The sequence below is a fragment of the Psittacula echo genome (assembly GCF_963264785.1).
Source record: "Psittacula echo genome assembly, chromosome: 2".
Taxonomy (NCBI): domain Eukaryota; kingdom Metazoa; phylum Chordata; class Aves; order Psittaciformes; family Psittacidae; genus Psittacula; species Psittacula echo.
The window spans coordinates 125,112,754-125,137,222 of NC_137737.1; the positions used below are offsets into that span (position 1 = coordinate 125,112,754).

The following is a 24,469-nucleotide window of genomic DNA, read 5'->3' on the forward strand; positions in this document are numbered from 1 at the left end:
CAGGCCACAGCATAAAACTGTCAGTCAATAGATTTTGCACTGCTGCTGCACTGGTGTTGCACTAGTATTCAGTTACTCATCTCTGATGTTGATCTGTTTGTCCTCCCAAAGCCAGTTCTGTGAACTACAGGGGATCTTTCATATGCTACGAGCTTTGATTCCTCATCAGCCCAATAATTGTGTGTCTTACCCTCTCCTAGGAAGCTAAATCTATTTTTGAAGATTGAAGCAGCATTTCATACTGGTCATCAACAGAGAGGACAAAGGACGCTTTGTGGAAGAAAGTCTGTAAGACAGTAAAACAAATACGTATATACAAAATGCAGTATTTTGGCCTTAGTAATCCTCCCTCTAAATTCAGCAAAGTAGTGCTTCGTGGCGTGAGATTCTGCTTTAAAAAGGAAATAAATATGCAGAGGTACACAATGAAAGCAGCACTGAAGAGCACAGCCTCCAGTCCAAAACTGTAGTTGTTAAAGCTTTGTCTGTGGGAGTTGGGACTGATCTGTGTACATGGTTGGAAGTACGTGTGTGGAAGATCAGCACCTTAAGTTGGTAGTACAGGAGGTAACAGCAGAGTAGGAAAGTCAGATTTAAAAACGGGGGAAGATGTCCAGTTTTGCACTTCTAGCAGCTAAGACAGACTTCTTAGGTAAGGGAAGTGTTTAAGTCCTACTTTTGATCGGCTGATTATACGTATAAAATATAGAGGGGAGGTTAAGTTAAATGCAAGCTTTCATTTCATGGGTTAGGGAATGGAGCAGTGAAGTAAATCACTGAGAAAAGAAAACACCAGAGCATTCTTCAGGAATTTATTTTGGGAATGCAGTATGCTTCAGACACTGGAAAGAACTTTCCACTGAATTTTAAAAATCCTTAGAGAACTGCATAGTTTGAAAAAGAGACTTATTTGTATGGCTTTGTTAATATTTCCCTTTATTATTATCATAGCATGGCCAGCTCTAACATCATTTCTCCACAGTTTATTCCAACATTTTGGTGAATAGCGCAAACGTCTTTCTTGGAAGATGCATCCTGAAATACAGAAGATGAGGGAAGTTGCCCTTGTTTACCTGGACAGAAGTGGTGGCCTTCAGAAATTCATGCAGGATTGCAAAAAATACAGTGGTATTACTCAACAGATAGTCTGTTAAATTAATATGTAATGTTACATAAGTCTCTTGTTATTTTTTGAGATACTTTTTGCTCCTACAGACTCAAAACAAAGTTATGCTGTTTATCGTTTCATTATTTCAATAAACCCTTCTGATATTGCTGAATTAGATGCAACTCTTGGAAACTACATTCTTCATAATCCCATACAAGCTGCACAGATTTTTCAGTCAGTAAGTACAGACTGATAGACAAGAGTAGATAAAAGTACATCTTCTACATTTTAACTAGATTTTCCTTTCTAAAACGAAATGATCTGTCAATCACAGGTGTGCTTCATAGCTATTAAGACATTATCATTAATTGAACAACTGCAGACAGAGGCCCAGGTGAGTCTGCAGTTTTCCTCCATTTAGATCTTAAATCTTTCAAGTATGGTGAAGTATTAACTAGTATTATTTTTATATTAACTTTTCATTTAGCGTTTTTCCCTTGGGTTGTAGTATTAGTTGTAATTAAAAATAGCTGGAAATCTCACCCAACCCTATTGCAAGAATTTAGAGATAATTAATATAAAAACTCATTACTCTTCATGCATTTCTGATTTTTCTAATAGCCATATATCACATTGTGTGCTTGTCCATGTAAGTAAAGTGGGTTTAAAACAAACAAACAAATATTTTGATGGTATTAATGTGATTGTGTCTCTTGTTAGATCAGTATATTGCTGAAACCAACCCATTTGCCACCTTTACCAAGTTATGTTCTGAGCCTTGCTGCATTTCCTTTTAATTACACATCTCAAAGATTTTACATGTCTGAAGGAATAGCGATTGCGATGGGAACTATAACAAAGTATACACAAGGAGCAAGATTTCTTTGTACTGAGGAAACCTGCCAATTTTCTAAAGGTAATAAAAAAAAAAGATTGGTACTATTTCAGAAGCTTTATAATAATTTTGGTAATTTAAGAGCTAAACCCCAGCATGACAAAAGCATTTTTCTATGCAGTCTTACTATGCATATATTTTTTGTAATGAGCACAGTATGATTTCTGTTAATTGAAAGCAGTGGACCCTGCCAGTGGTTGCTCAGCATTATTAATGTTTTGGAAGCACAGCACTGCCAGCAATCCATTTTCCTAATGATGAAGATAAATCATTAAATTATATTGGTGTACATAATGTGTCATATAAACTATCTGAAAGAAAAAAGCTAAGCTAGCAGAATACTTTTTTCCCTTGGAAACTGTGTTTCTGTGTGCATTAGTATACTGTAGAACAGTATCCTTAAGTGACTAGCAAAAACTCCTAGTGTAGAACAAGTTTGGTTTAATAAGTAGCTCACTTCAGTGAAACAACTTCTTTCAGTAATATTACTGAACTGCTTGCATCATTGCAGGATTAGGCCTTAAGGACTTTTAAGGCTGTTTTGTTTGCTTCTTCCTGTAACAGAGACCATCAATAATAAAAGAAAAGCCAAATCCCAAAGTTAGGAGACTGCAGAATAAATCACAGTGATGTCTTTATGAGGGCACGTACCTTCCTAATGCATATACATTTTTCCACGGTATTTCCAGGCCAGGCAGAGGCGGCAGCAGCTTCCGCCCGGCCGCTCAGAAAGCCGCCCCAACCTGTTCTGCTTGCGAATGTGCCGTAGGAACTACTGCCATCTTGTGGTCAGCCTGCAATAAATGTTAGAGATCATTTTAGTGGAGACATAGTACATGAACGTCTGCTCATCCAAAGAAACACATGATACATTTGGCATTTCAGTGTCCAGTATTTTAACCATAGAATCATCGCATGGTTTGGGTTGGAATGGACCTTAAAGATCGTCTGGTTCCAAACCCCCTGCCATGGGCAAGGACATGTCCCACTATACCACACAAAGCCCCATTCACACTGACCTTGAACACTTCCAGAGATGGGGTATCATGTCTCTACAGAATAGGAAATTTAAAATGAAAGCCATGTCCTCATTTTAAACGTTCCATACGTCATTTCTTTTTAGGGTTTAGGTACATAAGAGTGCATCTGCCTGGAGCTACAGAATCTGCCACAGTGAGAAATGATTTTGTGTGTGGTTTGTGTTCTTCGCCACTGCAGGAAGACATGAAATTTAGAGTACTTGGTGGTAGGACCTATGTAGTTTTATCTGTATTACTTTCCTACTTCTGTTAAACAGTAAGTAAGCAAAATGGTGAAACGGAAAAAGCTTCAAAATCATAGAACCATTAAAAAAAAAGTCATTTAATAAAAATAATAATAATAAAAGCCATACTGTTTTCTAGATAACTAACCTTTCTTTTGCCTTTGTTTTGAAAGATAAGCAAATAGTTGAAATGATTGATGCAAAAGTTTTGAATGCTTTGAAAGGATATTCCAATGATAAATCACATTTCAGGATTCAGACCTTCACAGTTTTCTTGAGAGGTAAGCTGAATTTTGGAGTCTTGTCAAAAATGATTTAGAATTGAATGGTAACAGTCTGTTTCATTTGCCTTATAGGCCCATTTCTCTGGACAAAATGGTGATAATCATAACTTATATTGCAGTTATTTAATAAGATTAGGAGGGAAAAATGCATGAATGTAGATGACTAAACAGTGTACACAGGCGATTGAAGAGTGCACATTGCAAAACTGTTGTGTTCACTTCTATCTAAATAAAATCCCCCAGCCAGCTTTGCAGTATCACATCCTAACTAAAGCTTGGTTTTTCCTCCTTGTTACTTCCTTTGGTCACACTGATTTGTAGTAACTTTATGCATTTTTAACATCCCCATCTAGCTGTGTTTCACATTCCATCAGGATTTTTGGCTTCTACTAGCACTACCTTGCACTGCAAACATTAAATGGTTCTCAGTGTGAATATCCAACTAAAATCACAACTCCTCAACATAATTCCATCAATTTTCTTAAAAAAGCAGAACACTCACCATTCAAAAAGTCTATGGAATTATATAGTCAATTTATTGAAAGCTAAGTAGAAAAAAACTAATAATAAAATTAGGAAAATAATAAAAACACCAGTGGATGAGATACCGCGAGTTCTGCATACATTACATTTCCACTGGCTTCAATGATCAGTGAGGTCAGACCAGGTCTCACAGCTGAGATTCAGACATGGTGGGATGTAGCTTTCCTTTCCCAGAAATAAATGTGATTTTTTTTTTCTTTTGAGAAACACAGAAATACAAATCTTCCCAAAGGCATTTGTGTGTTATTCTGAAATTCTCCTTTTTATTGGTCTTTTTCTCTGACATCATACAGGACAGTAACTCATACCAGAGTGACCACAAGTTTCAGAGTAGGAATGCATACTTGCAAACAACTATGCATTTTCTTTTCAATGCAAAGCTATATGCATCATCCATTTTCTTTATCAGGAGTCTGCTTTTCCTCACCCCTTGTGCCTTTCTTACCTTTTACACTAATCAATTATAATTGTATGCTTCATTTTATTCTAGTTCATTATGGTGAACCTGGCAGCCAACTGTTATTTTCTGCAGTTAAAGCATAAAATAGAACCATTCAGAATGTCGGTTTCTGACCATGTCTTTTTAACTAACTGGTTTATACCTCACACATGTGCAGGTTTCTCCCCTCCCCCTCCATTTTTTTATTTCTAGATGAACTGGCCAATAAAATGAAAATAGGAAACCACTACAAGATTATAGGAATTCCAGCTTGTGTACAAAATGGCTTACAAGCTACAGCATGTATAGAAATCAATAGCATACAGCTCTGTAAACCAAGTGGTAAGAAAGTTCCATTAAAAATCTTCTAGAACAAAATCTTGAGAATTGGTAGTTTTCCGTTATCTGGAGGTCCAGGTTATGAAACCGCTCTGGGACTTTTCTTCTTACTGTCTGCAATGCAAGCTTTCTGTTCCTTGAGAACATTTTCCTTTACCCACTTTCCATACATCTGAAAACTACATCATTATTTACTGCAGCCCTTCCAACTTCTCCTTCCACCTTTTCCTGTCCATTGAAAACTATTTTGAAATCATACATTAGATAAACCTGATATTTCAGTTTGTTATTCATTTCTCAGTCTGTCAGTTTTAGCAGATTATGTCTGCTACCTTTTAGTAGTAAAATTAATGGTGTCAGATGTTTACATTCTAAATCTGTGCTTAATACATAAACATAATAATTATTTTTAAGTTTTGCATCAAGACTAAACTGGTGATTTGTTCTGATGTATCTGCACAGCTGTCTTATTAAGCATTTGTTAACCTGTACTTTGTTTTCATTAGGTCCTTCTTTTGTCAGTGACAATTTTAAGTATCTGCTGTCACTGACAGCAAGTTCATGCTGGAGGTTTACTGCCATCCTTGCCAATATCTTTGCTTCTCAAGTTGTTCCACCAGGCACTTACAATACTCTCAAACTGGCAATATTGCTGAGTCTAGTACAGACATGTGAAAAAGAAAATGCAGATTACCTGGATCTGTTGATTGTGACAACTGACACGTTAGTAATTGATAGGTAAAGAGATTGCTTATTTTTCACATAGGTTAGAATGAAAAACCAAGTATTTTTAAAAATAATAGTAAGCACTTGCAGAGCTTGCAAGTTCCCACCCAGCCTTTTCCTTTATTCCAGATGGCCAGGACTACTAATCCCTTATCCTTCCAGATTGCTGGAAAGGTTTCTTTAGAAGAGGAACAGGAATTAACATAGGGTTAAATTATGAGACTTCTTAGGAATGACTGCTATTGCAAGCCACGATTTGCCTCATGTTAAATCCATAAGGAGTACAGCCCTGCTGGGAGCTGTTGCAGAGGTGGCTTGGCCTTCTACCTTTGTGTATTTTCGACACAGAGTTACTTTAAACATTTTAGACACTGGTTTTATGTTTAGGTTTTATGTTGGGTTTGTTGTTGCTTCTAAGTGAGTCTTAATATATGTAAATACCATTATAAAGTGTTAGATTTTGAAAACTGAACAATAATTTTACAATTTGTGACTGACAGTTGTTTAATCTTCTAGGCTTCTGAATTACAGCCTCTGTCTTCTGCCTCGTGGCATACGACACCCACCTTACAGTGACATTTTCCCCTCTGTGTCTAAAGACAAATACGGAACTGGAAGTGCTAGTATTCAAGCTTGCAGTGCTGTGCTGGCCAAGGGTGGTATCTGCTACATAGGAGACTTGGCTTCATATAAAAAGGATAAACTTGAACTTCTACAGTCAGGTAATCTCACACCTAATGAGGGGACAGAACAAAACAAACATGCAAATTTATGGCTAGGTTTGTTTCCCTGTTTATGGCCCTCAAATGCTGTGAAAAGCTTTAAGCTGGTTTTAGTAAGTCTGTGTAAAAAAAAAAAAAAACCACAACAAAAAAACCCAGGTCCTCTAATCTTACATTTGCTACACAGACAGAGATCACTCCATTGATTGTGACAATTCAGTAAATATATAATCGTGACTGGTCTCAGAGAGTGTGTGTGGGGGGGATTAAGATTTAAAGTTAAACCGATGTATTTTTTCTTTTCCTAGTGCTAGAGAGCAGAACGACAACAGTCTTCATTCCTGGGAAGAAGTATGGAGAAGAGGCTGACCAGCAAGTTACTATTTTGCTTCAGACCAACTTTTGGTCTTATGTGGATTCTTCCTCAAAGAAACATATACAAAAGGACAACTTTTTAATTGGACAGATGGTAAAGCACATGCCCTGTTAAGACTAACTGTACTACAGCAGCCATGTGTTTATTTTTATTGTTTCATGAGTTGAAATAACCATAATCAAATCTGTATTTCTCAAAAAGTCACATCTTCAGGGACTTGAGCTCATCATGCTGAAGTGAAGTAGCTGTTTTCTTTCTCTGGGTCTTCCCTCTAGGACATGAGTTTGATTCCACCTAACCTTGTAGATGGATTTGGACTTCTGATACACAATGAGTTTCCTTCATGTCAACAATCTTCACCTCTGGTACACCATATCTTGAAAAAAGCCATTCATCCTGAAGCCATGCTGTACAAAGTCTCCCAGCAGTTCAGAATGCAGGATTATGAGGAGGTAACAAATACTACCCAGTAATTTAAACGTGCATTATACTTGGGAATATCATACTGTTTCTGAGATTTGAAGGTTCTCTCTACACATTCAGACTGCTAACACTCACTTTCTACCCTTCCCCACCCCACCCAACATTCCCACCAGCACTAACAGGATCACTGATAACATTAGCTTCAGTTCCTTAAAAGGACCAGCATAATAAATTCTATTTGATCTTGTTTCTGAAAAACATCCTGGGTTAACACTGACATAAGAACTGATCTCCAGTACCTACTTTTGACTGGAATAGTTTACAATTAGTAGTAAAAGTTAGTATTTGATTCTAAGTAAACTGTCAATGCCTCTAGAATAATTAACAGATGATTCTGTTTAGCATCTGAGATCCATTCCTTACACACAGCTGAATGGTGACAGCTGTATTCAAAAAATTATTTGTAGAATACATTGCCTAAACTACATTACTATGCCACTGGCACATTAAAAGGTATAAAAAAGGTAAATTCTTCATTTTCCAGTTAAATATTAAAATGTGTACCCCTTCTCCAGTTTATTTTGTTTGCTAAGAATCTTCATGCTGAACTGAGTCCAGAAGCAGAAAGCCTCATTCAGGGCTACTATCTTGCAAGTCGCAGAGTGAGAAGAGATTCTATTCATGGATCAACATTATCAGCATCTGCACTAAAAAATCTGTATGTCCTACTTTTCATAGTAAAGGAAACACACCTGCATTTCAAACAGAAATTGTGCTGAGCTACTCAGGAGCTTGTTAAAATACAAATCTAGACAGGACTCAAAGTTTTGAAAAGTTCAAGCATAAAGAATCTCACCCTTTATAAATGCCATTTATTTTATATATTGATGTTGAGGGAAAAAAAAAAGAAGTCTAAAGAACTTTGCCAAGCAAAACCCATGATTTAAGAAACAATTTTCAATATTAAAGCTATCGAGAAAAACAAAAATGGGATTTTAGTTATTACAGCTTGGTGTTATGCAAACAAAGGTATTAACAGTATATAATACACCAACTTCCACTGCTTTCAGAGCATAAGAAAATCACGCCTAGTAACACACCTTGTCAGTGACAAGTAACTGCACAGTATCTGGGGGGAGTTACACAGCCAAAATACAAGAAAAACCCACTTGCGTTAACTTTTGAGGTATGGAAGTGCTTGAAGCAGGACAATACATACTGCATTCATGTCCACAATATTTATTTCTGACATCCTTGTATTAATCTCTCAGGATTTCACTGTCTAAGGCTCATGCTAAACTAAGTTTAAGAAAGAAAGTACTTGAGGAAGACGCATTGATTGCCATCCTGTTCCTTGAATCATCTCTGACCCTAAAACACGGTAACTAATGCAACTCAAGTCTTTAGTCTTGGGTACAGTTTTCAGATTTTGTCAGTTTGAAAAAAGTTCGTATCATCAATTGATTGTAGTAATAGCTCATTTCAAATCGAAGTCCAGAACCTGCACTGAAGACTTTGCCACACAGTCAGTGCTGTCCTTTATGCTGGCAGATTTCCCTCCCTGGGGAAACAGAAAACAAGGGTTGGGGGGTTTTGTTGTTTATCTAGCATTAGTCACATTGGTTCCCACACAAATTTGACAATGAGAAAAGGATTACCATGTAACACTCCATAACATGATCTTCTATGTTACCATTTAAGTAATCTGTGTCACAGCTTTTCTCCCCCTTCAAATGGAAAGTCTGGCAAAAGTTTATCACATCTTTTAGCACAAGTCTTTCTTCTTTGCTTAGGCAAGTCTGCATTATGCATAGCACCAAATCCTGTGTTTCCATTTGACCTCAGTGATGAAAACTCCCTGCAACAGAGAGACAGTTACCTCATGCAGTGTCACCATCAACTGCTGAAGTTCATTGGTGCATATGGCCCAGGAATTCACATTAACACTAATGAAGAGTGAAAAGTCCATTGTGCAAGTAAAGCCTGAATCTTTAGGCTTCTGAGACTGCAGCTAGAAATACACAACTAATAAAGTTTTTACTGTTTTTGTCAGGCAGTTCAGTGCTGGTTTGCTAAGGAATAAAACACAGTTGACAAGATTTAATTACAAGCTTTGTGACAGTGTTGTTTGAGAGACAGGAGTGACATTTTCATCCTGGGAGGCCGCAGCTACAGAACAAAGCCAGAACCTGAACTTTACTTCCTGGTTACCACTGTTAATCCACAGATAAGTGAGGAGTAAAGCAGGACTTCCAATAAGACTACAACTAAGAATTAAACCACGAGTTTAGAATCTGTTTCCAAAGAGTTTCTCTTGTTGCTTCTTTTTAAATATACCACCCAATGAGTGGTGGTAGGTTCCCAGCATAAGCCAACTTTCTTAAATTACTCATGCTCTGTAAAATGTAAAATGTATAAAAGCATCACCATGCTGCTTGATGTTCTGTGTCTTAGTTTACATTACAGCGCCGTATTAGCACAGGATGCCCAGTGTGCTCCTGCAGTCTAAAAAACCTCAGTATTTCCACATTACTGCGTATAGACTGCAGGGGAGCTTAGAACCCTACAGGAAAGTGAAACAAAAAAGCTATTAGACAACCTGGTGGGTAAGGCAGCTCAGTGAGATCAACTCTATCTCACTGCAAAAACAAGCGTAAAGAATGGTGTGGTAGAAGCTGAGGTGTCCAAGACACCACACAGTTTTACAACTGTGGACCTTCCTGAATTCCATCTTCCTAACAAGGATATGGCAACAGACAGAACACTGACCAAGTTTTACGTCCAAGACAGCTCTGGTTAAAAAAAGGCAGCAGAAAAATTGTACAGGCTTTCTGTCAGCTCTTGACAAGCTGAACACCAAAGGTTTGCTTGGTGTGACTCCCACCCAGAGTATCCAGCAGGATGTACCGCTCACCTCGCCTCAACAAAAAACTAGTAATTGAAAATAGAAACTCAAGATTTTACTCATACACACACTGCCAAAGCCACTCTGATTTAGACAATTTTTCCTACAAGGTTTTAACACTTGATTTATTCAATTTTGTTCTATTTGGTACATTCAAATACTCAGTATGAGTTCTTCAAGTGCCCACAGGGTCATTTCCCTTTCTAGGGTTTCACCAGAACATCATTTGAGGATTGTTCACAGAACAGCTGCTCACCTGCTTTGCTGTTCCATCAAGCCATATTTCCAAGGAACAGGAAGGGCCAGGAAAGCATTTCCAGGCACATTAGAACTCCACATTTCAGGCTGCTGTGTTCAAGCTAAGGACAGCAACAACAGAAAAAAATGAATTTCAAAATTAGTGTTTTGTGCCCTTAATGGATCTTACACAAAGATGCTGCTAACTGCACTGGCATGTCAGAGTCAAAGATACACATCAGAAAAAAATTCAGATGGGTAAACGGCAAAGATTTCATCATTATGCCAGCAAAAGTTCTCCTAAAATAAACTTAATACAACACCTTTATAAATCACTGTTTTTGCAAAGCTGTTATTAAGGAAGGTACATCCTCAGAAAAGGGTTTTCTCTAACAGGAGCACAGCTTTTTATTATAGAATCATTAAATGGTTTGTGACTTAAAGATCATCCAGTTCCAACCCCCTGCCACAGGCAGGGACATCTTCCACTAGACAAGGTTGCTCAGTATGCTATCCAATCTGGCCTTATCCTCACCTCTCCCCAGTTTCTTCTGGGATGTTTCAAGCAATAAATTAGAAGACAAGCAGCAGTACCACAACTGAAGGACAACAAAGTCAGTCAGTAGTCCGGAAGTGTGCCTAACAGGCAACACTTCCTGCTGATGGAAGCCCACACAGCTCCATGCAGCAGCAAGCGTGGTCACTAAGGATCCTCATCAGTACCACTTACCAGTTACTTAACTAGCTTTGTAAAAAAAATCAACTTACCCCATTAAATACCCATTCTTCTAGAGGTGGATGGAGTCTACTGTTGGCTGTATGTGCATATGCACGTTTTGGAGACAGTGGAGAAGGTCATCTGATGTCACAGCACCTTTAAAATGATGAATAAAATCAGAACTGATGGTAGCCAAATCAAACTGGGAAAACCCTCCTAATTAACCGGCACCTCAGATACAACACTGCTCATCACACATTTCAGCTGGGTAAACGGCAAAGAGTTATCATCATTGTGCCAGCAAACAGGTTCCTGCCTGTTGTAAGGCTGTTGTAATGCTCCCAAGGTATCAAACACAAGGGGATTTGTTTGTCTCAAGAGACTCACTTCTATAAACTGAAGGAGAGCCTTGTTTGCAACTGTTAAGCACAGAATGGTTTCAGTAGAGCTAGGAGCAAGAGAAAAAAAGCTCTTTCAGCACAGAAACACAGGTCCCTCCCTGTTAATTCAAGCCCCAGGTGCCAAGTATCTTTCCAGAGGTGAAGTTCAGTGCTGCAGCCACCTTTACCTTCAGGATATATTCCAACAGGCTGACACAGCTAAGTGCCAGCAAAGGTAGTGACATGAACATACTGTTCTTCAATCTCTCACTTAGTTCTCCACAGCAGAAGCCTTGTTTCCCACCCCAGTTAAAAACCAGATTCTCTGATACTATTATAAACCTCTCCCTTACAATTCCTTCAGGGTTCTTGGGTTACACCTGATTTGGAGCACATGTGGGAGGCTTTACAGCTGGCATAACAGCTTCTGTTATTGAGTTTCAACCTCTTAACACTACATGCAAGCATATTCCTCCCTGTTCCACCTGTAAGAGAATTTACAAGCCAAAAAACATCTTCAGAACTCTAGATTTTGGAAGGCTTTCCTCAGCATTTTTAGGTACAGGAAGAAATAATTACTTCTGTAGCTTCAGAATTCACGTGACATCTTTCTGCTTGCAAGACAACAGCATAGCAGGGTCCAGACTGAGGATTCCCAAAGCCAGTAACAAACTCACCTCATAACCTCACTTGCTGCCTGAAATAGTGAAAAGAAATCAAAGACATTTCATTTAGAGAATTCCACTGCTGAGCCAGTAACCAAAAGCATTGACATTTCCTTGGGGAAAGTAAGCCAGTCAAACAAATAGCAACCTCACTGCTGCCTTTGTTGTTACCTGGGGAAAACAACTACTGACAGCACCAGCTGAGCTGGTGGTTAGACAAGATTCACCTAGAGAGCTCCCACATCAAGAATGAATGACTGCAGGAATGCTACACTGATCCAGAGACAACAGCCATCCCTGGGGAGAAGAGTACCCCAGCAGGGTACAGCCTTTAACCCCAGCTCACCCACCACTACTGACCCATTTCCCTATTGGCTGAGTTAGGGTCAGCACTCACATGATGGTCCTGGCAGGAAAGCATGGCTAGAGAGACCACGGAGCCCCTGGGGTCATGCTCCCCCCATTCTGGATCTGTGCCAGCAGCCCAAAGGGCAGCTCAGGGTCACCATACAGCACTTGCCAAATCCCCAAAAGGAGGAAAGAGACCATTTTTCTTCAGAATTAGGACACGCATCTGCCGATGAAAATGATTTATCAGCAAAACCGAGTCTCTCTGGATGCCTGATCTGTCATTCCTTTGAAGACTTGATGAATCAAGAGGTAACTCTAAGCAACGACCGCAGCTCGCTGGCAGCAGATCAGCACACACTAACAAGGCCCGTTACTCTCACAACACACACACACACGTGCCTTTGTGGCCACCGAGTGTCAGCCTGTACTCCACAACTCCAGCATCCAGACTCAGCCCGTTGTTAGTACACAGCCATTACCGCTTGGCAGCCGAAAGTTACAACAGGGTGGTAATTGCTCACCTTTTAAGTGATGCCTTACGCCGTTAAGGGAACGGTGCCAGCAACCCGCCCCTTCAGTTCTTGAGGTTATACTGTTTTGCGCTGCCAGAACTGGATTTATAACCACAGACCAGTTTGGGTTGGAAGGGACCTTAAAGATCATCCAGTTCCAACCCCGCTGAAGCTTAACAGCAGAGAATAGTTTTAATCCCTCTGAAAAAAGCGGGAAATGGCTCTGCTACTCGGACGGGCACATGCTCTGCCGGAGGAGCTGCCCCGGGGAGGCAGCGGCAGCAACTCTGCGGCCGGGTCCATCACTCCCCGGGCCGCTGCCGGAGGGGCCGCACGGCAGCCCAAGCTATGGCTCCGGTGCTGGCGGCTGCGGCACGGACGGAGCCGCGCACAACTCACAGAGCTACCGTACATGGCCCCTGCCGCCGGACGCATCGGCACCCGCCGAGAGCTGCTCCTGCAGCACGGGTCCCGCAAACGCGGGCGCACCGGCCTGAGCCGCCGCCCGGAGCCCGCCGCAGAGCGCCTGACACCCAGCGAACCCTCACCCGCGGCCCCGAAGCGCGTAAAAGGAGTAACGCTTTTCCGGGACCCCCTTAAATAGGCCGCGCGCCAGGGGCGGGGAAGGCGCGCGGCACCGCGGCGCTTTGCGGCGGGGCGTGGCTGCTCGCGCATGCGCACGGCAGGGTCTCTGTGGCGGTACCTGGGTAGCAGCGCGGCGTTCGGCGTGTCCCGGCTATGTCCTGGCAGCCCCCAGCGCCAGGCCCGCGGGTGGCACCCGCGTCCCCGTCGCCTTGGCCTCCCGCCCTGAGGCCGCCGCCGGCACAGCTCGTCCTCGGCACTGTGGGGAGGCGCGGTCGGTTGGTGCCGCAGCCACCGTAACGGCGCTCCCAATTGGAGGAGGAGAGCCGGCGTGTCGTGCAGGCAGCGGGAGCCCGCGGGCGCTGAGGGAGCTGCGCGGCCGCCGTACCGGGCCCGTTGTGGAGGAGCTGCCGGCTGCCCCCGGGCTGTGTATGCGGGACGGCTCCTGGGGTGGCGGTTTCGCTGAGAGAACCGAGGTGGATTGTGCCAAGGGGGTTACAGACAGGACTGCTAGGGGTGGGAGCACCTTCGCTTGCTTTTTCGTGTGTCTCATCTACAACCCGGCGTTTAAAACGCCTCCGTTCCCACTGAACAATCAGCCTTTGAGAAGTCAGAGCCATGGAAAATTCGTCTTTCTGGTGTTGTCATTCTTTAGTTTACACAAGCACAATGGATGCTTTGTTCCAAAGGTCTCTCAGGGAGAGAGGAGGGATTGGCAGGGTGTGTGCTAAAGGAAAGTGCTCTGTGGCTGGAGGGCACGGTACTGCAGTTACAGCCGCAATAGGGTGTGTGAGGAAAGATCGATGTGCAGCAGGCTTTGCATAGGTAGGCCATTTAGATATGGCCATTAAGGTTTACCAGCCCCATCCTTCTGAAGGAAAAGCTGGGATTTCAGTAACTGAGGTTTGCTAAGACCTTTATGTTACTTCTGATAGCAATGTGTGAATATCAGAGTTTTATTCCTAAGCACCTATTTCCAGTGCCAATGACAAACTCTTACGTTTCAGTATACAAGGGTATGAACTGTTCCTAAGAAACCTGGCATTGGATCCAGGCATCAGAGTTGAAACAGGTTCAGAGGATCTGTTTTGATCCTGATGTAGATTCCTGGAAAATGAGCTCTTGCACTGGTGGAAGGAAGTGGGTTTGCCAACCTGGTGTCTTGGTGCTGGGGTAAAAGGCATACACATTTGCAATTGATGCTGAGTAATGTCTTGAAATAAAAAATCCCAGCTCATAGCGATGTGAAGTTCTTCTCAAGTAACTCTATTGAGTTCTGTTGTAACTCTGCAGATTCTCACTGGCCTTAAATGCATCTGTAGAATGCTGCTGAGGTCTTTGTGCTGTCACCTCTGTAGCCACAACTTCTGCCGACAGGGTGCACAGCAGCCACGGCGTTTGCTGCTCGGCTCCTCTGCCTTCCAAGTGTTGTTGAATACTGCACGTTTACTGTAGTCAAAGTTTGAGTAGACATGTCTTCTCCATACCATCCATGCATAACTTCCTACGATTTTAACCCTTATCCCTATCCATTTTTCATGCTTACTTCGTGGATAAGCACTCCGAATTGTTCATTTACATTTAGAGAAAAGAGGCCTTTAAAAACAGCAGGGGAGCTATCATTTTTATTACCTTTTTTTTTTTTTCCCTCCTGTCTGGAATTCTGTCCCTTCCAGGTGTATTATTTAAGAGCCCATGAAGTAACCAGCACCTCTGTGCTAGGTGAGAGCACACAGCTGATGCAGACCATCACCACAGTTTGTGTTTTCCTCACACTATTCTGTGTGCTTGGTTCACACATGGTCTATTTTTACTATCACACTGCTGCTCCACAGCGGCAGCTCAACGTTTGATGCTGACTTCTGGCTGAGATTTCACTTGCCCTTTCCCCCCGATGCCACCTGTTCAGATCTCAGTTGCACACAAAACTAGTTTGAATTCTCTGTGCTTCTGTGTCACCATTTACATTTGTCTGAAGCATGGTCTGTCTCACACCCTCATCTTTTCTAGCTGAGTCCTCCTGGGAATCCCCACTGCTCTGTCACTCTCTTCCTACTTCACTGTCGTCACCTCTACAACGCCTTCACATTGCCTCATTAAGAACTCCACACACAAATAACCATCGCCATGATAAGAGGTTGTGCTAACCCACTTTTTAGTAATATGGAAAGCACATATACTTTAAAAAGTCAGGCTCCTATCTATGAGTAGATATTTCTGTATGCAAAACTACTCTTTTGTATGTATTTTTTTACAAAATGGAGTAGCTCATGTGTTGAGTGGTGCCCTGGCAGTGTAACCGTTATATCTTAATAAACCACTTACAGTTGGAAATATAAAGTAGATGCCTAAAATATATATTAAATGTATTTCTAATATTTAAAGTATGCTTACTATTTAAAAGAATAATCTTGCTGAAGTTCAGAGTGCTGCAGGGGTGGGAGCAGCTCAAACCTTCACCATATTGCCATCTTACATGGTTTGTCCAGCTCTTTCTAATGATTCTCTCTTTTGCCAGAGGCTTGGGGTTCTGTGAACCTGGGCACTTAGCTCAGTACCTCTGAAAGACATCACAGGTTTGACTCAAGACCAAGAGCAATAGATTATATATATAGTATATACAAAGGTTGTTCTTCTTAGTATTTTTGTTTCGCTTTTTCTTAAATGTAGTTTTAGAACTGGAACCATGAAGTCTTCAGAAAGAAGTTACTCTAAATGCAGAATATTACTATTAGAAACTAGCGGTCCTGTACAATGAAAAACAGGCACAGTTTTTACAACTCTAAGTACATAATGTTCACTCAATAATGTTTAATAAAAGGTTTACCTCAGCAATAACAAGTAGTACAGTGTTTTACAGAACAGACACATCAGATGGCACTTATGCACTTAGTTTCAACTTTTCCTGCCTAAATACAGATGATGCTTAAGTGGAAAATGTGCTGTGAACAAACCAACTCCTCAGGCTTCAACATGAAGTTCATCTGCTTCGATGCATGAGCCCACTAAAAGACTAGAGAAATGCCCCTCAGTGTCTTGAGCAGATAAGTGATTGGAGAAACACCTAAACACATTTTAAACATGCACCACAATCATATGGATTGACACAAGTGATACTTGATGTGCAGAGCAGCTCGTGGCTGTTGGACATGGTGCTGCAGGACAGACCTCAGCACATTTTTACTGGAGGTGAACATGCATCCACCCTTCTGGGAATAGCTCTGGACATCTAAGATTCCCCAAAGGATGAAGCCCTTGCCTGACAGCCATGGTCAGTGGGATTTCCAGCATTTTTATGCAGTGAAGAAAGTGCAGACAGGATTCTGATTGCTATTTTGAGGCTTGCCCTTTGTTTTCCACCTGAGCCCACAGTGCTCTGCTCTCAGCCAGTACTGCACCCTGCCTTTTACCTCCTTCTGTGTAGCACGCCCCTCCATTACTTGTCCCAGCGGAGGTGCAGAGTCCCACTCTACCAGCAGCCACTTCTGCTGGTGCTAGCTGCAGTCACCTTCTCTAATACCTCTGTTCAGACCCCAGCAGTGCCCTCTGTGATAGAACCAACCACACATCACATTCACTTAATGAGGTATTAATTACATTTAAGAATCAATTCCTTCTCTATAAACAGTATTTCAGGAATTGCAGCTTGTCTATAGATACTATTTTTAACTTAAATATGTAATGTGTAATAAATAATTATTTTTAAAAGCCAGAAGGGAGATTAGATTTGTGAAGCTGTTGATGTTTCTCCTTGGTTTGCACCATCTCCTTGTGCTGAGTGAGTCAGAAACTGCCCTGTGGCTCCAATGTATAACCTGGAACGCATCGGCCACTTCTGCAAGAGAGGAGAGACAAGCAGAGTGCTGACACACCCGGGATCTTTGCAGTCTGAATGCCACTCTCTGCAAAGCTGTAAGTGTTGACAGATCACAGATTGAGGAAATAGGAAACTTGCTATCACCTGGAAGTTCCCATTTTGTCGCTTGTTGGAAAATGTCGTTAGAAGCTGGGTAAGAGAAAGGGAACTTCTGCCTGGATGTTTTTTATCTTTGGTATTTAGCCATGAAGCTCTGGTCCCAAACCCCACTGTGACCCTGCAGGCAGGAGTGGGCCATGCTGGTCAGTCCTCCTGCCACCATATGTATAACCAATGCACCATTGGTCAAATAAAGCAAAGCATTTCTCTTTACAGTGCCAGTAGTACTACACGGATACACCAACACCTGCAGAGACTGCAATCCTGTGCATGTACCTTCCATGCTGGCAGCCCTACGATGCAGGGGCTGCAAAAAAACTGTCTGTTAAAGGGAATTTAATCTAATTGCTGCAGCACTGACATCTCCTTGTCATTGTCAGCTCTGGCAATGAACACTGAGACACCCCATCTTTCTGTTCAGTGATTGCTGGAGTCATCAGTTACATTTGTATTAGACACTTGCAGCTCAGGTTTCTTTACCCAAGGAAGTTCCTTACTGCAGACAGCAGCTGGACACCCATCTCTAAAGAGGAAGCGTTCAGCTCCACTTTGATAAGCCAAGTTCATTATCAGAGAGGTAGATGTTTGAAAGACAACTTGTCATACACATTGGATGCAAAAATACCTGACACACAGGTCTCTGATGGTACTTATCAGCTGCCAGTTATCACTAGCAGAAAACCACTCTTGTTCCAAAAGAACACAATTTATTTTGGACACTCTGGGGAGTAGGCTGGCACCTTTCCTGGGGTAAAAAAAAAAAAAAAAAGAAGACTGCTGTAAAAACTAGACAGGCTTAATACTGCAGCTTAATCTCAGCTTTTCCCTTTAAAGACAGGAAGCAGCAGCATTTTCTCACTTGGAAAGACCATACAACCTCATTCAGTATTTAAATCTCACGTATGATGTAATGAATTTATCACCAGTGAGACATCTGAATTTAAAGCCATTAACTGTATCTTTTGTTCAGTTACACACAACTATACCTGGATACTTTCCTCTCTGTATTTACTGTGCTTGATACACAAATGTTAAGGTCCTCATTGTCCTGGTTCTCTCATATCCTGCACTTGGGGGGTGTTTTTGAAGCACATAACATGATTTGCCTGTGACACATTTTAGTGCCAACTAAAACAATTAAATTAGCACATAAGCTTGGTTGGACTGATAGAATTTCAAGACTAAATGCAGGTAAATGGCACATCTGTAAGATTAAAAAAAATATAATAATTGCTTAAACGAATCCAGTATCGCTGTATTCCAGCAGCCTGGGAAATGCGCATCTGGTTCATTTAGCTGCTGTAAAAGCTATTTACAAGTGGTTTTCTGCAAGTAATAGTTGGCAGCTGATAAAAAGCACTGTAAGAGACCTGTGTCCTTTCACTCTGACCAAGGGACTAACAGAAGTGGCTTCAAGCTTACTTGAAAATACATCACACTATTTTTGTTTCTTAAATTAGAGCCATCTTCCAATTTCTGTACAGGTTTTGCTTTCTGGAGGAGCTGTTGATCAATCATCTGGCCTCAGCAGCATACATTCATATTGCACTTTTTACAGTGACCAATGCCATGAATAAGAAACTCTGAATTAAGTTCACTTTATAGGAATTAAAGATTACTTCACAGATTAATCTTAATTAAATCATTCTGAATTCCTCAGACTGTTTAAAACAAACAAAAAACCCACCCCAGTGCTCTTAACTTGCTCCCTGAGACCAGAGCCAAAGAAAACACCCCGTGGTATTTGAGTCCCATCAGTCAGTGAGCAATGCATGTGAACACAGTTTCCAGCCGCAGGCCCTCCCCAGGAGCAGTTCCCTGTTCTTGTCCCCTCCACATTGCTCTGACATTATATTTTTGGATGAAGGGAACATCTACACTAACCACATGAAATGAACACATGAGGAAAGCACTTTCACAGAAGGGATTAACATGTGGCCAGTGATTAACACCACCCTCCACACCACGGCTGCCTGGTGAGAGAACCAAAGTGGGCTCGGCCCCGGGGCTCCCATCACAGCACCGTGCATCACAGTCAGACACATCCCCTCCAGTGGGGTCTGATGGGTTTGCTGGGGGATCACTGAGGTTCCCACATGGGGACTGAGGATGTGCTGGTACTTCCAAAGGGACTGAGCCCCACTAGTCTGGACCTATACTGTATTTGGTATTTTTGTGCAAAGTCCCTGAAGCTGGAGGGAGACAGCTCCCAGACATTTCCAACAGGCCCCAAGCACCTAGACAATGGCTAGTCTAGGCAGTCTTCTCATGTACTCATAGAATAGAATCATAGAATGGTTTGGGTTGGAAGGGACCTTAAAGATCATCTAAGTTCCACCTCCCTGCCATGGGCAGGACACCTCCCACTTAGACCAGGTTGCTCCAAGCCCCATCCAACCTGGCTTTGAACATTTCCAGAGATGGGGCAGCCACAGCTTCTCTGGGGAGCTTGTACCAGCACCTCACCACCCTCACAGGGAAGGACTGCTTCCTAATAGCTAATCTAAATCTACCCTCTGTCAGCTTAAAACCATTCCCCCTTGTCCTATCATTACACACCCTTGTAAAAAGTTCCCTCTCCAGCTTTATTATAGGCTCCCTTTAGGCACTATTAGCACTAGGAAGACTGCTATAAGGTTTCCCTGGAGTCTTCCCCAGGATGAGCAAGCCCAACTATCTCAACCTGTGTTAACATTAGCAAGGTAAGTATAAATTGAAATTTTAGTCTCATCTAAGACCACTCTACTTCTCCACTGAGAGGAGATAGTGGCTGATCCTCAGCCCTCCTACCTTGACAGGGTGGAGGTATCCATCCCCTCTGAGGGTACCCAAGCCCTCTCCTGGTGACTCTTCCTCATCCTGAAGGCTGCGGGTGAGGTGTGCGATGTAAGTGGTGGCCAGGAGGAGCACGTCCAGCTTGGAGAGCTTGGTGTCGGGCGGCACAGACGGCAGAGTCTTCTGCAGCTCGAGGAAGGCATGGCGCAGGGTCTGAACCCGGCTGCGCTCCCGGGCGGCGTTAGCAGCAGCGGGTCTGCCCGGAGGGGCTCCGGCCTGCCGCCCAGCCACGGGGGAGGTGCAGGAGTTGCTGCCGGCAGCAGGAGGCAACACGGAATCGGGCTCTGGGGTCGGGCTGGAGGTCTCCTCGCCTCTCTCACGCAAGTGTCCGCAGTCCATCGGTGACTTTCCCGGCAGGGAGGGACCTGCAACCAACAAGAGCATCTCTGGAGCCAGCCCCTGCTGCAAACGCTCTCCAAAAACAAAGACTATTGGAGATACAAGTGCTGCCCATGGCAGGAAAAGCTGGGATGCAGCAGTGCAAGCTGCTCTTTCACTCACTGCTGGCAAATTTGATACCACACACATGTACAGAAGCAGAACTCCTCAAAGATTGTATTTAATACTTTTTGGACAGAATTGCGTAGAGCAAGTTTTAATCCCTCAGAGTCCAGAGATTGCTTCTGAGAAAACCCTTTCTGAAAACAGGCTCTGCTGAGCAGCACTACCTTGGTGGCTCCCATTCACAACCAACTGAAAATTAGGCTAAATGTGATATTCTTAAAAAACATTATCTGTATAATTTGGCAAGTAGGACTGTCTCTATAAATATGTATTCCATTTAGCTGCAATTATTTCATCAACAGTCTTTATAGGTGATCAGTTTGGATTACAGAAAGAAAAAATCACTGTTTTCAGGCAGAGCAGGGTGTGGAGCCACAGAGTTCGGCGCTGAGGTTCTGAAGGGCAAAACTTGGTCCACGGTTTTAGAAAATCAGGAGCAGACTTCTCCTGTCCTCCCTTAACATTATTCAGATTTCCTTGCTAATCCCCCATCTTCTACACTTTCAAGCTTTAAAAGAATCCTGTAAGCTGTACTTTGGCCATCGGGGGGCAAGAGAACCTTTGGAAAACAACAGCAAAAAACTTGAGCAAAGCTGAATGTAACGCCCTGGGGGTCTTTCCCCAGCTTTCAGAAGCGTCAGCCAGCTCTGCCCGGAGTAACACTCACAGTCCTTTAGTTCATTGAATTCTGCAGTAAAACGTAATTCAATCAAAGCTCTCAAAGCGCAGCACTCCTTAGCCAAAACTGTACCTGTTCCTGTCGCCCTTAGCCAAGCAGCCCTCCCAGGCCTCTCAGATCCTGGCTTCCACGTGCTGGGAACAACTGTTTCTGTGACAGCCCAGCTTGAAGAGAAGAACAAGAACAAGCCATCAAAACTTTTAGTTTCATGCAACTACTATGCAATTAAAAAAAATATGCAAAAATGATATACATAAATGACCCAATATCTAAATTTGCAAAAATTAACCTTGATTTTGCAACCATTTCAACCTCACACCAAAGTCTCACAGATGCCCCTCTGCAGCTGCAGCCGGTAACAGCAAAACCCAGGACAACGAACCAAATCACAGGTTTCTAGCAGAAAGGAAGAGAGGTTTCTCAATAACCCATTTTGCAATGCTCTGGTTTGACGGCATTTAGAAGGCATTATAACTTCGGGTGTTCTATTGTGATTTGCTGTTAATGAGGCTCACAGATTTATCAGGTCACATTCTCTTAAACAGAGGTACAGTTCAGGCTGAGATTATTTGTGAAATACTGCGTGTGCATTGTAACTGTAAACCAAAGGGAAAAACCCTCTTTTTTTTTTTCCTATGGTAATACCTATGACCAATATAAGACTCACATTAAGCCTACATGAGCTTGTTTTGAGGGAGGGCTGAAAAATGGTCCTTAAATTGGCTGTTTCCTTTAACTTAAAGGAAGAAAAGGTGCCATGTGCTTTTTTCTTGGTGTTTTCTCGTGCGCTCAGGCACAGTCTGGATGCATTTTAACATTAAACAAAAATCATCATTATTGCAGAGTCAAGACGATCATGAGAACTAGCAGAAGAGCACAGGCTCATGTCTATCAGCAGTGTTTCTCATTTGCCACCCAAGTGAAATCCCACCAAAATGAGGAATTATTCCCCTATTAGTGGAAAAATCTGAACTGCCCAAGAACACAGACCAGCTTCATATAAATCTCTGCTTGCCTACTGCAACACAGGACTAGGGCTGGTGTACACACTGTTCTCATGGTGCTGTGTTGGTACGTAGCCAGAGTTAGAACTGGGATGATTTTTGCACGAAGTACAGGGCATTAAAATGCATGTACCTAAACCCCTCATCTCCTTGGGCACTCCTTGAAGTAGGAATTTCTGGTTTACAAGCTTCACATCTACGTTGGATGAAATCCTGGGCCTACAGAAAACAAGAAAGGGCAAAATTTCAGCTGTGAAAATGAGAGATTTCACTCTGAATTAATCGGTTCTCGGTCAGATTTTCTATCATATACATACAGCAAATGGCTCAGGAAAACCCGCTACGTAGAAACACAGGATCTGCTGTAGGTGTGTATGTACATGCAGCCAGAACACGGCGGTTCCTGTGCACACGCTGGGGTGAGCACTGTCACCCTCCCAGTGGGGAGGTCGCGATCATCCAAACCTCACGGTCCGAAAACCTGTTGCTGAGCGCTAAAGTAAACGAAATGCCCCTGAGCAACAGCCGGTTTCCATGTAACCTCCTTTAAAAGAGAGAGGTTTGCATTTTAAGGTCATTGCAACGATTTTTGCCAACACCTGCTTGCTGCAGACCTGGAAACGCAGGGGTGAAAGTTTATCTTTCTAAGTATTCTTATTTAAGTATTTCTATTCTTTCTAAAGCAGCCCTATTGCAGTATTTCTAAAGCGGGCAGATGCATTCGTGGTTTTACATGACAGTACAAAGGCAGAATCACTTTGAAACGTAATCAGTTTACCGAGGAAAACAACACAATGCTTATTTTTGTTCTATATTCTGTGTGAGCAAAACAGCAACAGGAAAAGAACGAAAACACCAAAGCAGAGCACACAAACTAGAAAGAAATAGGTGGAAACCTCAGATAAGGTGAAAGCCTCCGATAACCTTGTTGGCAGCTTTTGCTGTTGTTCCTAGGGGGGGAATACAGTGAACCTGCATTACTTTGCATCGGGTTTAAGAAAACGCCGTCCTTCGCGTAACTCAGCAATAGTTAACGAAAACACTGTCTCCGAAGCAGTTAAAGCGTATCTCGCCCGTCCCCGTGCGAAGCTAGCACAGTCGCTAACCCGACCAGTACCGTCGAGCCCCTGTCGGCTGCGGTACCGCGGCCGCCCCATCCCGCACCCTGCAGGGATCCAACGCCGCGGCCGGTGTAAGAGATACCCCGCGGTCCCCATCCTAGGGATGAACTTACCGTTCCCACCCGAAGCAGAGCCACCCGGCGCAGCCCCAGCACCACCCGTCCCGCGGCGCCCGTCTTAAGGCGTCGCGGCCGGTGGGCGCGGCGGGGCTGGTCGCACCTGGCCGCTGGGCTCCCCCCGCCCGCCCGGGAAGCAGCGACCGCCCCTTCCCCGGCGGGTCCGTCATTAATCACGCAGCTGTCGGGGGGCGGCATCGCCTCACGGCCCCGGTCTTCTTCCCTGGTCGGTGCAGATCGTGCGCCTGCCCCGTGCACGCTGTGTTTCTTAGGATGAAGTAACGTTTTTGCTGGAGGACAGGAAAACAACCGATGGGCTAGCAGCGCCGGCGGGACCGCGGGGGTCCCGGGCGAGGCTCCGTCCCGCGGCCACGGCAAGGGAGTTGGTCGTGGCTGCCTCCGGGGCCCCGACACTCGTGCGTGGGTCCAAACGTGGATGGAAACGCGAACGGGACTAGGGGCGGCCGGGCGATTGCAAAGTGAACGGGGAGCGATTAACGGTCGGTAACGTTAATAAGAAGGGGCAGTCAAAATAAATACTGGCGGTATAGAATCGGCCTGGAGAAACATTTTGAACGAAGCCCGATTGTGCGATAACAGGGACCCAATAAATCATGCCTCGGGAGCAGTAGAAAAACAAAGTCTGAGCTGTTCGCTGCCGCTTTGGCAGCCAAGAAAATCAGGAATTTAATCTCTAGCAGTAACAGGGAGTCCCGGGTAGGGACGATTTAAGAGAGGGATGGAAGAGCCCGGCGAGCAACCGGC

At 43.2% G+C, this 24,469-nt stretch overlaps 2 protein-coding genes across 2 annotated transcripts; one reads left to right on the forward strand and one right to left on the reverse strand.

Annotated features, from left to right (window-relative positions):
• Positions 1-1,028: 1,028 nt before the first annotated feature.
• Positions 1,029-9,079, forward strand: MCMDC2 (minichromosome maintenance domain containing 2; the record flags this gene model as incomplete). The annotated part of the gene is made up of 14 exons (XM_080610534.1): positions 1,029-1,128; positions 1,216-1,346; positions 1,443-1,502; positions 1,829-2,024; positions 3,127-3,249; positions 3,441-3,548; positions 4,747-4,875; positions 5,379-5,610; positions 6,115-6,320; positions 6,629-6,789; positions 6,972-7,148; positions 7,695-7,837; positions 8,391-8,500; positions 8,913-9,079. 14 exons carry the CDS (start codon positions 1,029-1,031, stop codon positions 9,077-9,079), a joined length of 2,043 nt encoding a protein of 680 aa, XP_080466660.1.
• An 8,078-nt stretch (positions 9,080-17,157) lies between these two features.
• TCF24 (transcription factor 24) lies at positions 17,158-21,855 on the reverse strand. Its single transcript, XM_080611151.1, has 4 exons — positions 21,753-21,855; positions 21,536-21,627; positions 20,236-20,645; positions 17,158-17,304 (listed from the first exon to the last, which is right to left on the reverse strand). Exons 1-4 carry the CDS (start codon positions 21,767-21,769, stop codon positions 17,191-17,193), a joined length of 633 nt encoding a protein of 210 aa, XP_080467277.1. The 5' UTR covers positions 21,770-21,855; the 3' UTR covers positions 17,158-17,190.
• Between the last annotated feature and the right edge of the window lie 2,614 nt (positions 21,856-24,469).

Bases quoted from the DNA above. Each gene is read 5' to 3' on its own strand.
- TCF24 (XM_080611151.1), bottom strand. The intron at 20,646-21,535 runs GTACAGTTTTGG...TGTTGGTTGCAG, and splicing joins GCTAAGGGCGACAGGAACAG to GTCCCTCCCTGCCGGGAAAG. The intron at 17,305-20,235 runs GTAGGAGGGCTG...CCTCTCTTGCAG, and splicing joins GATACCTCCACCCTGTCAAG to AAGTGGCCGATGCGTTCCAG.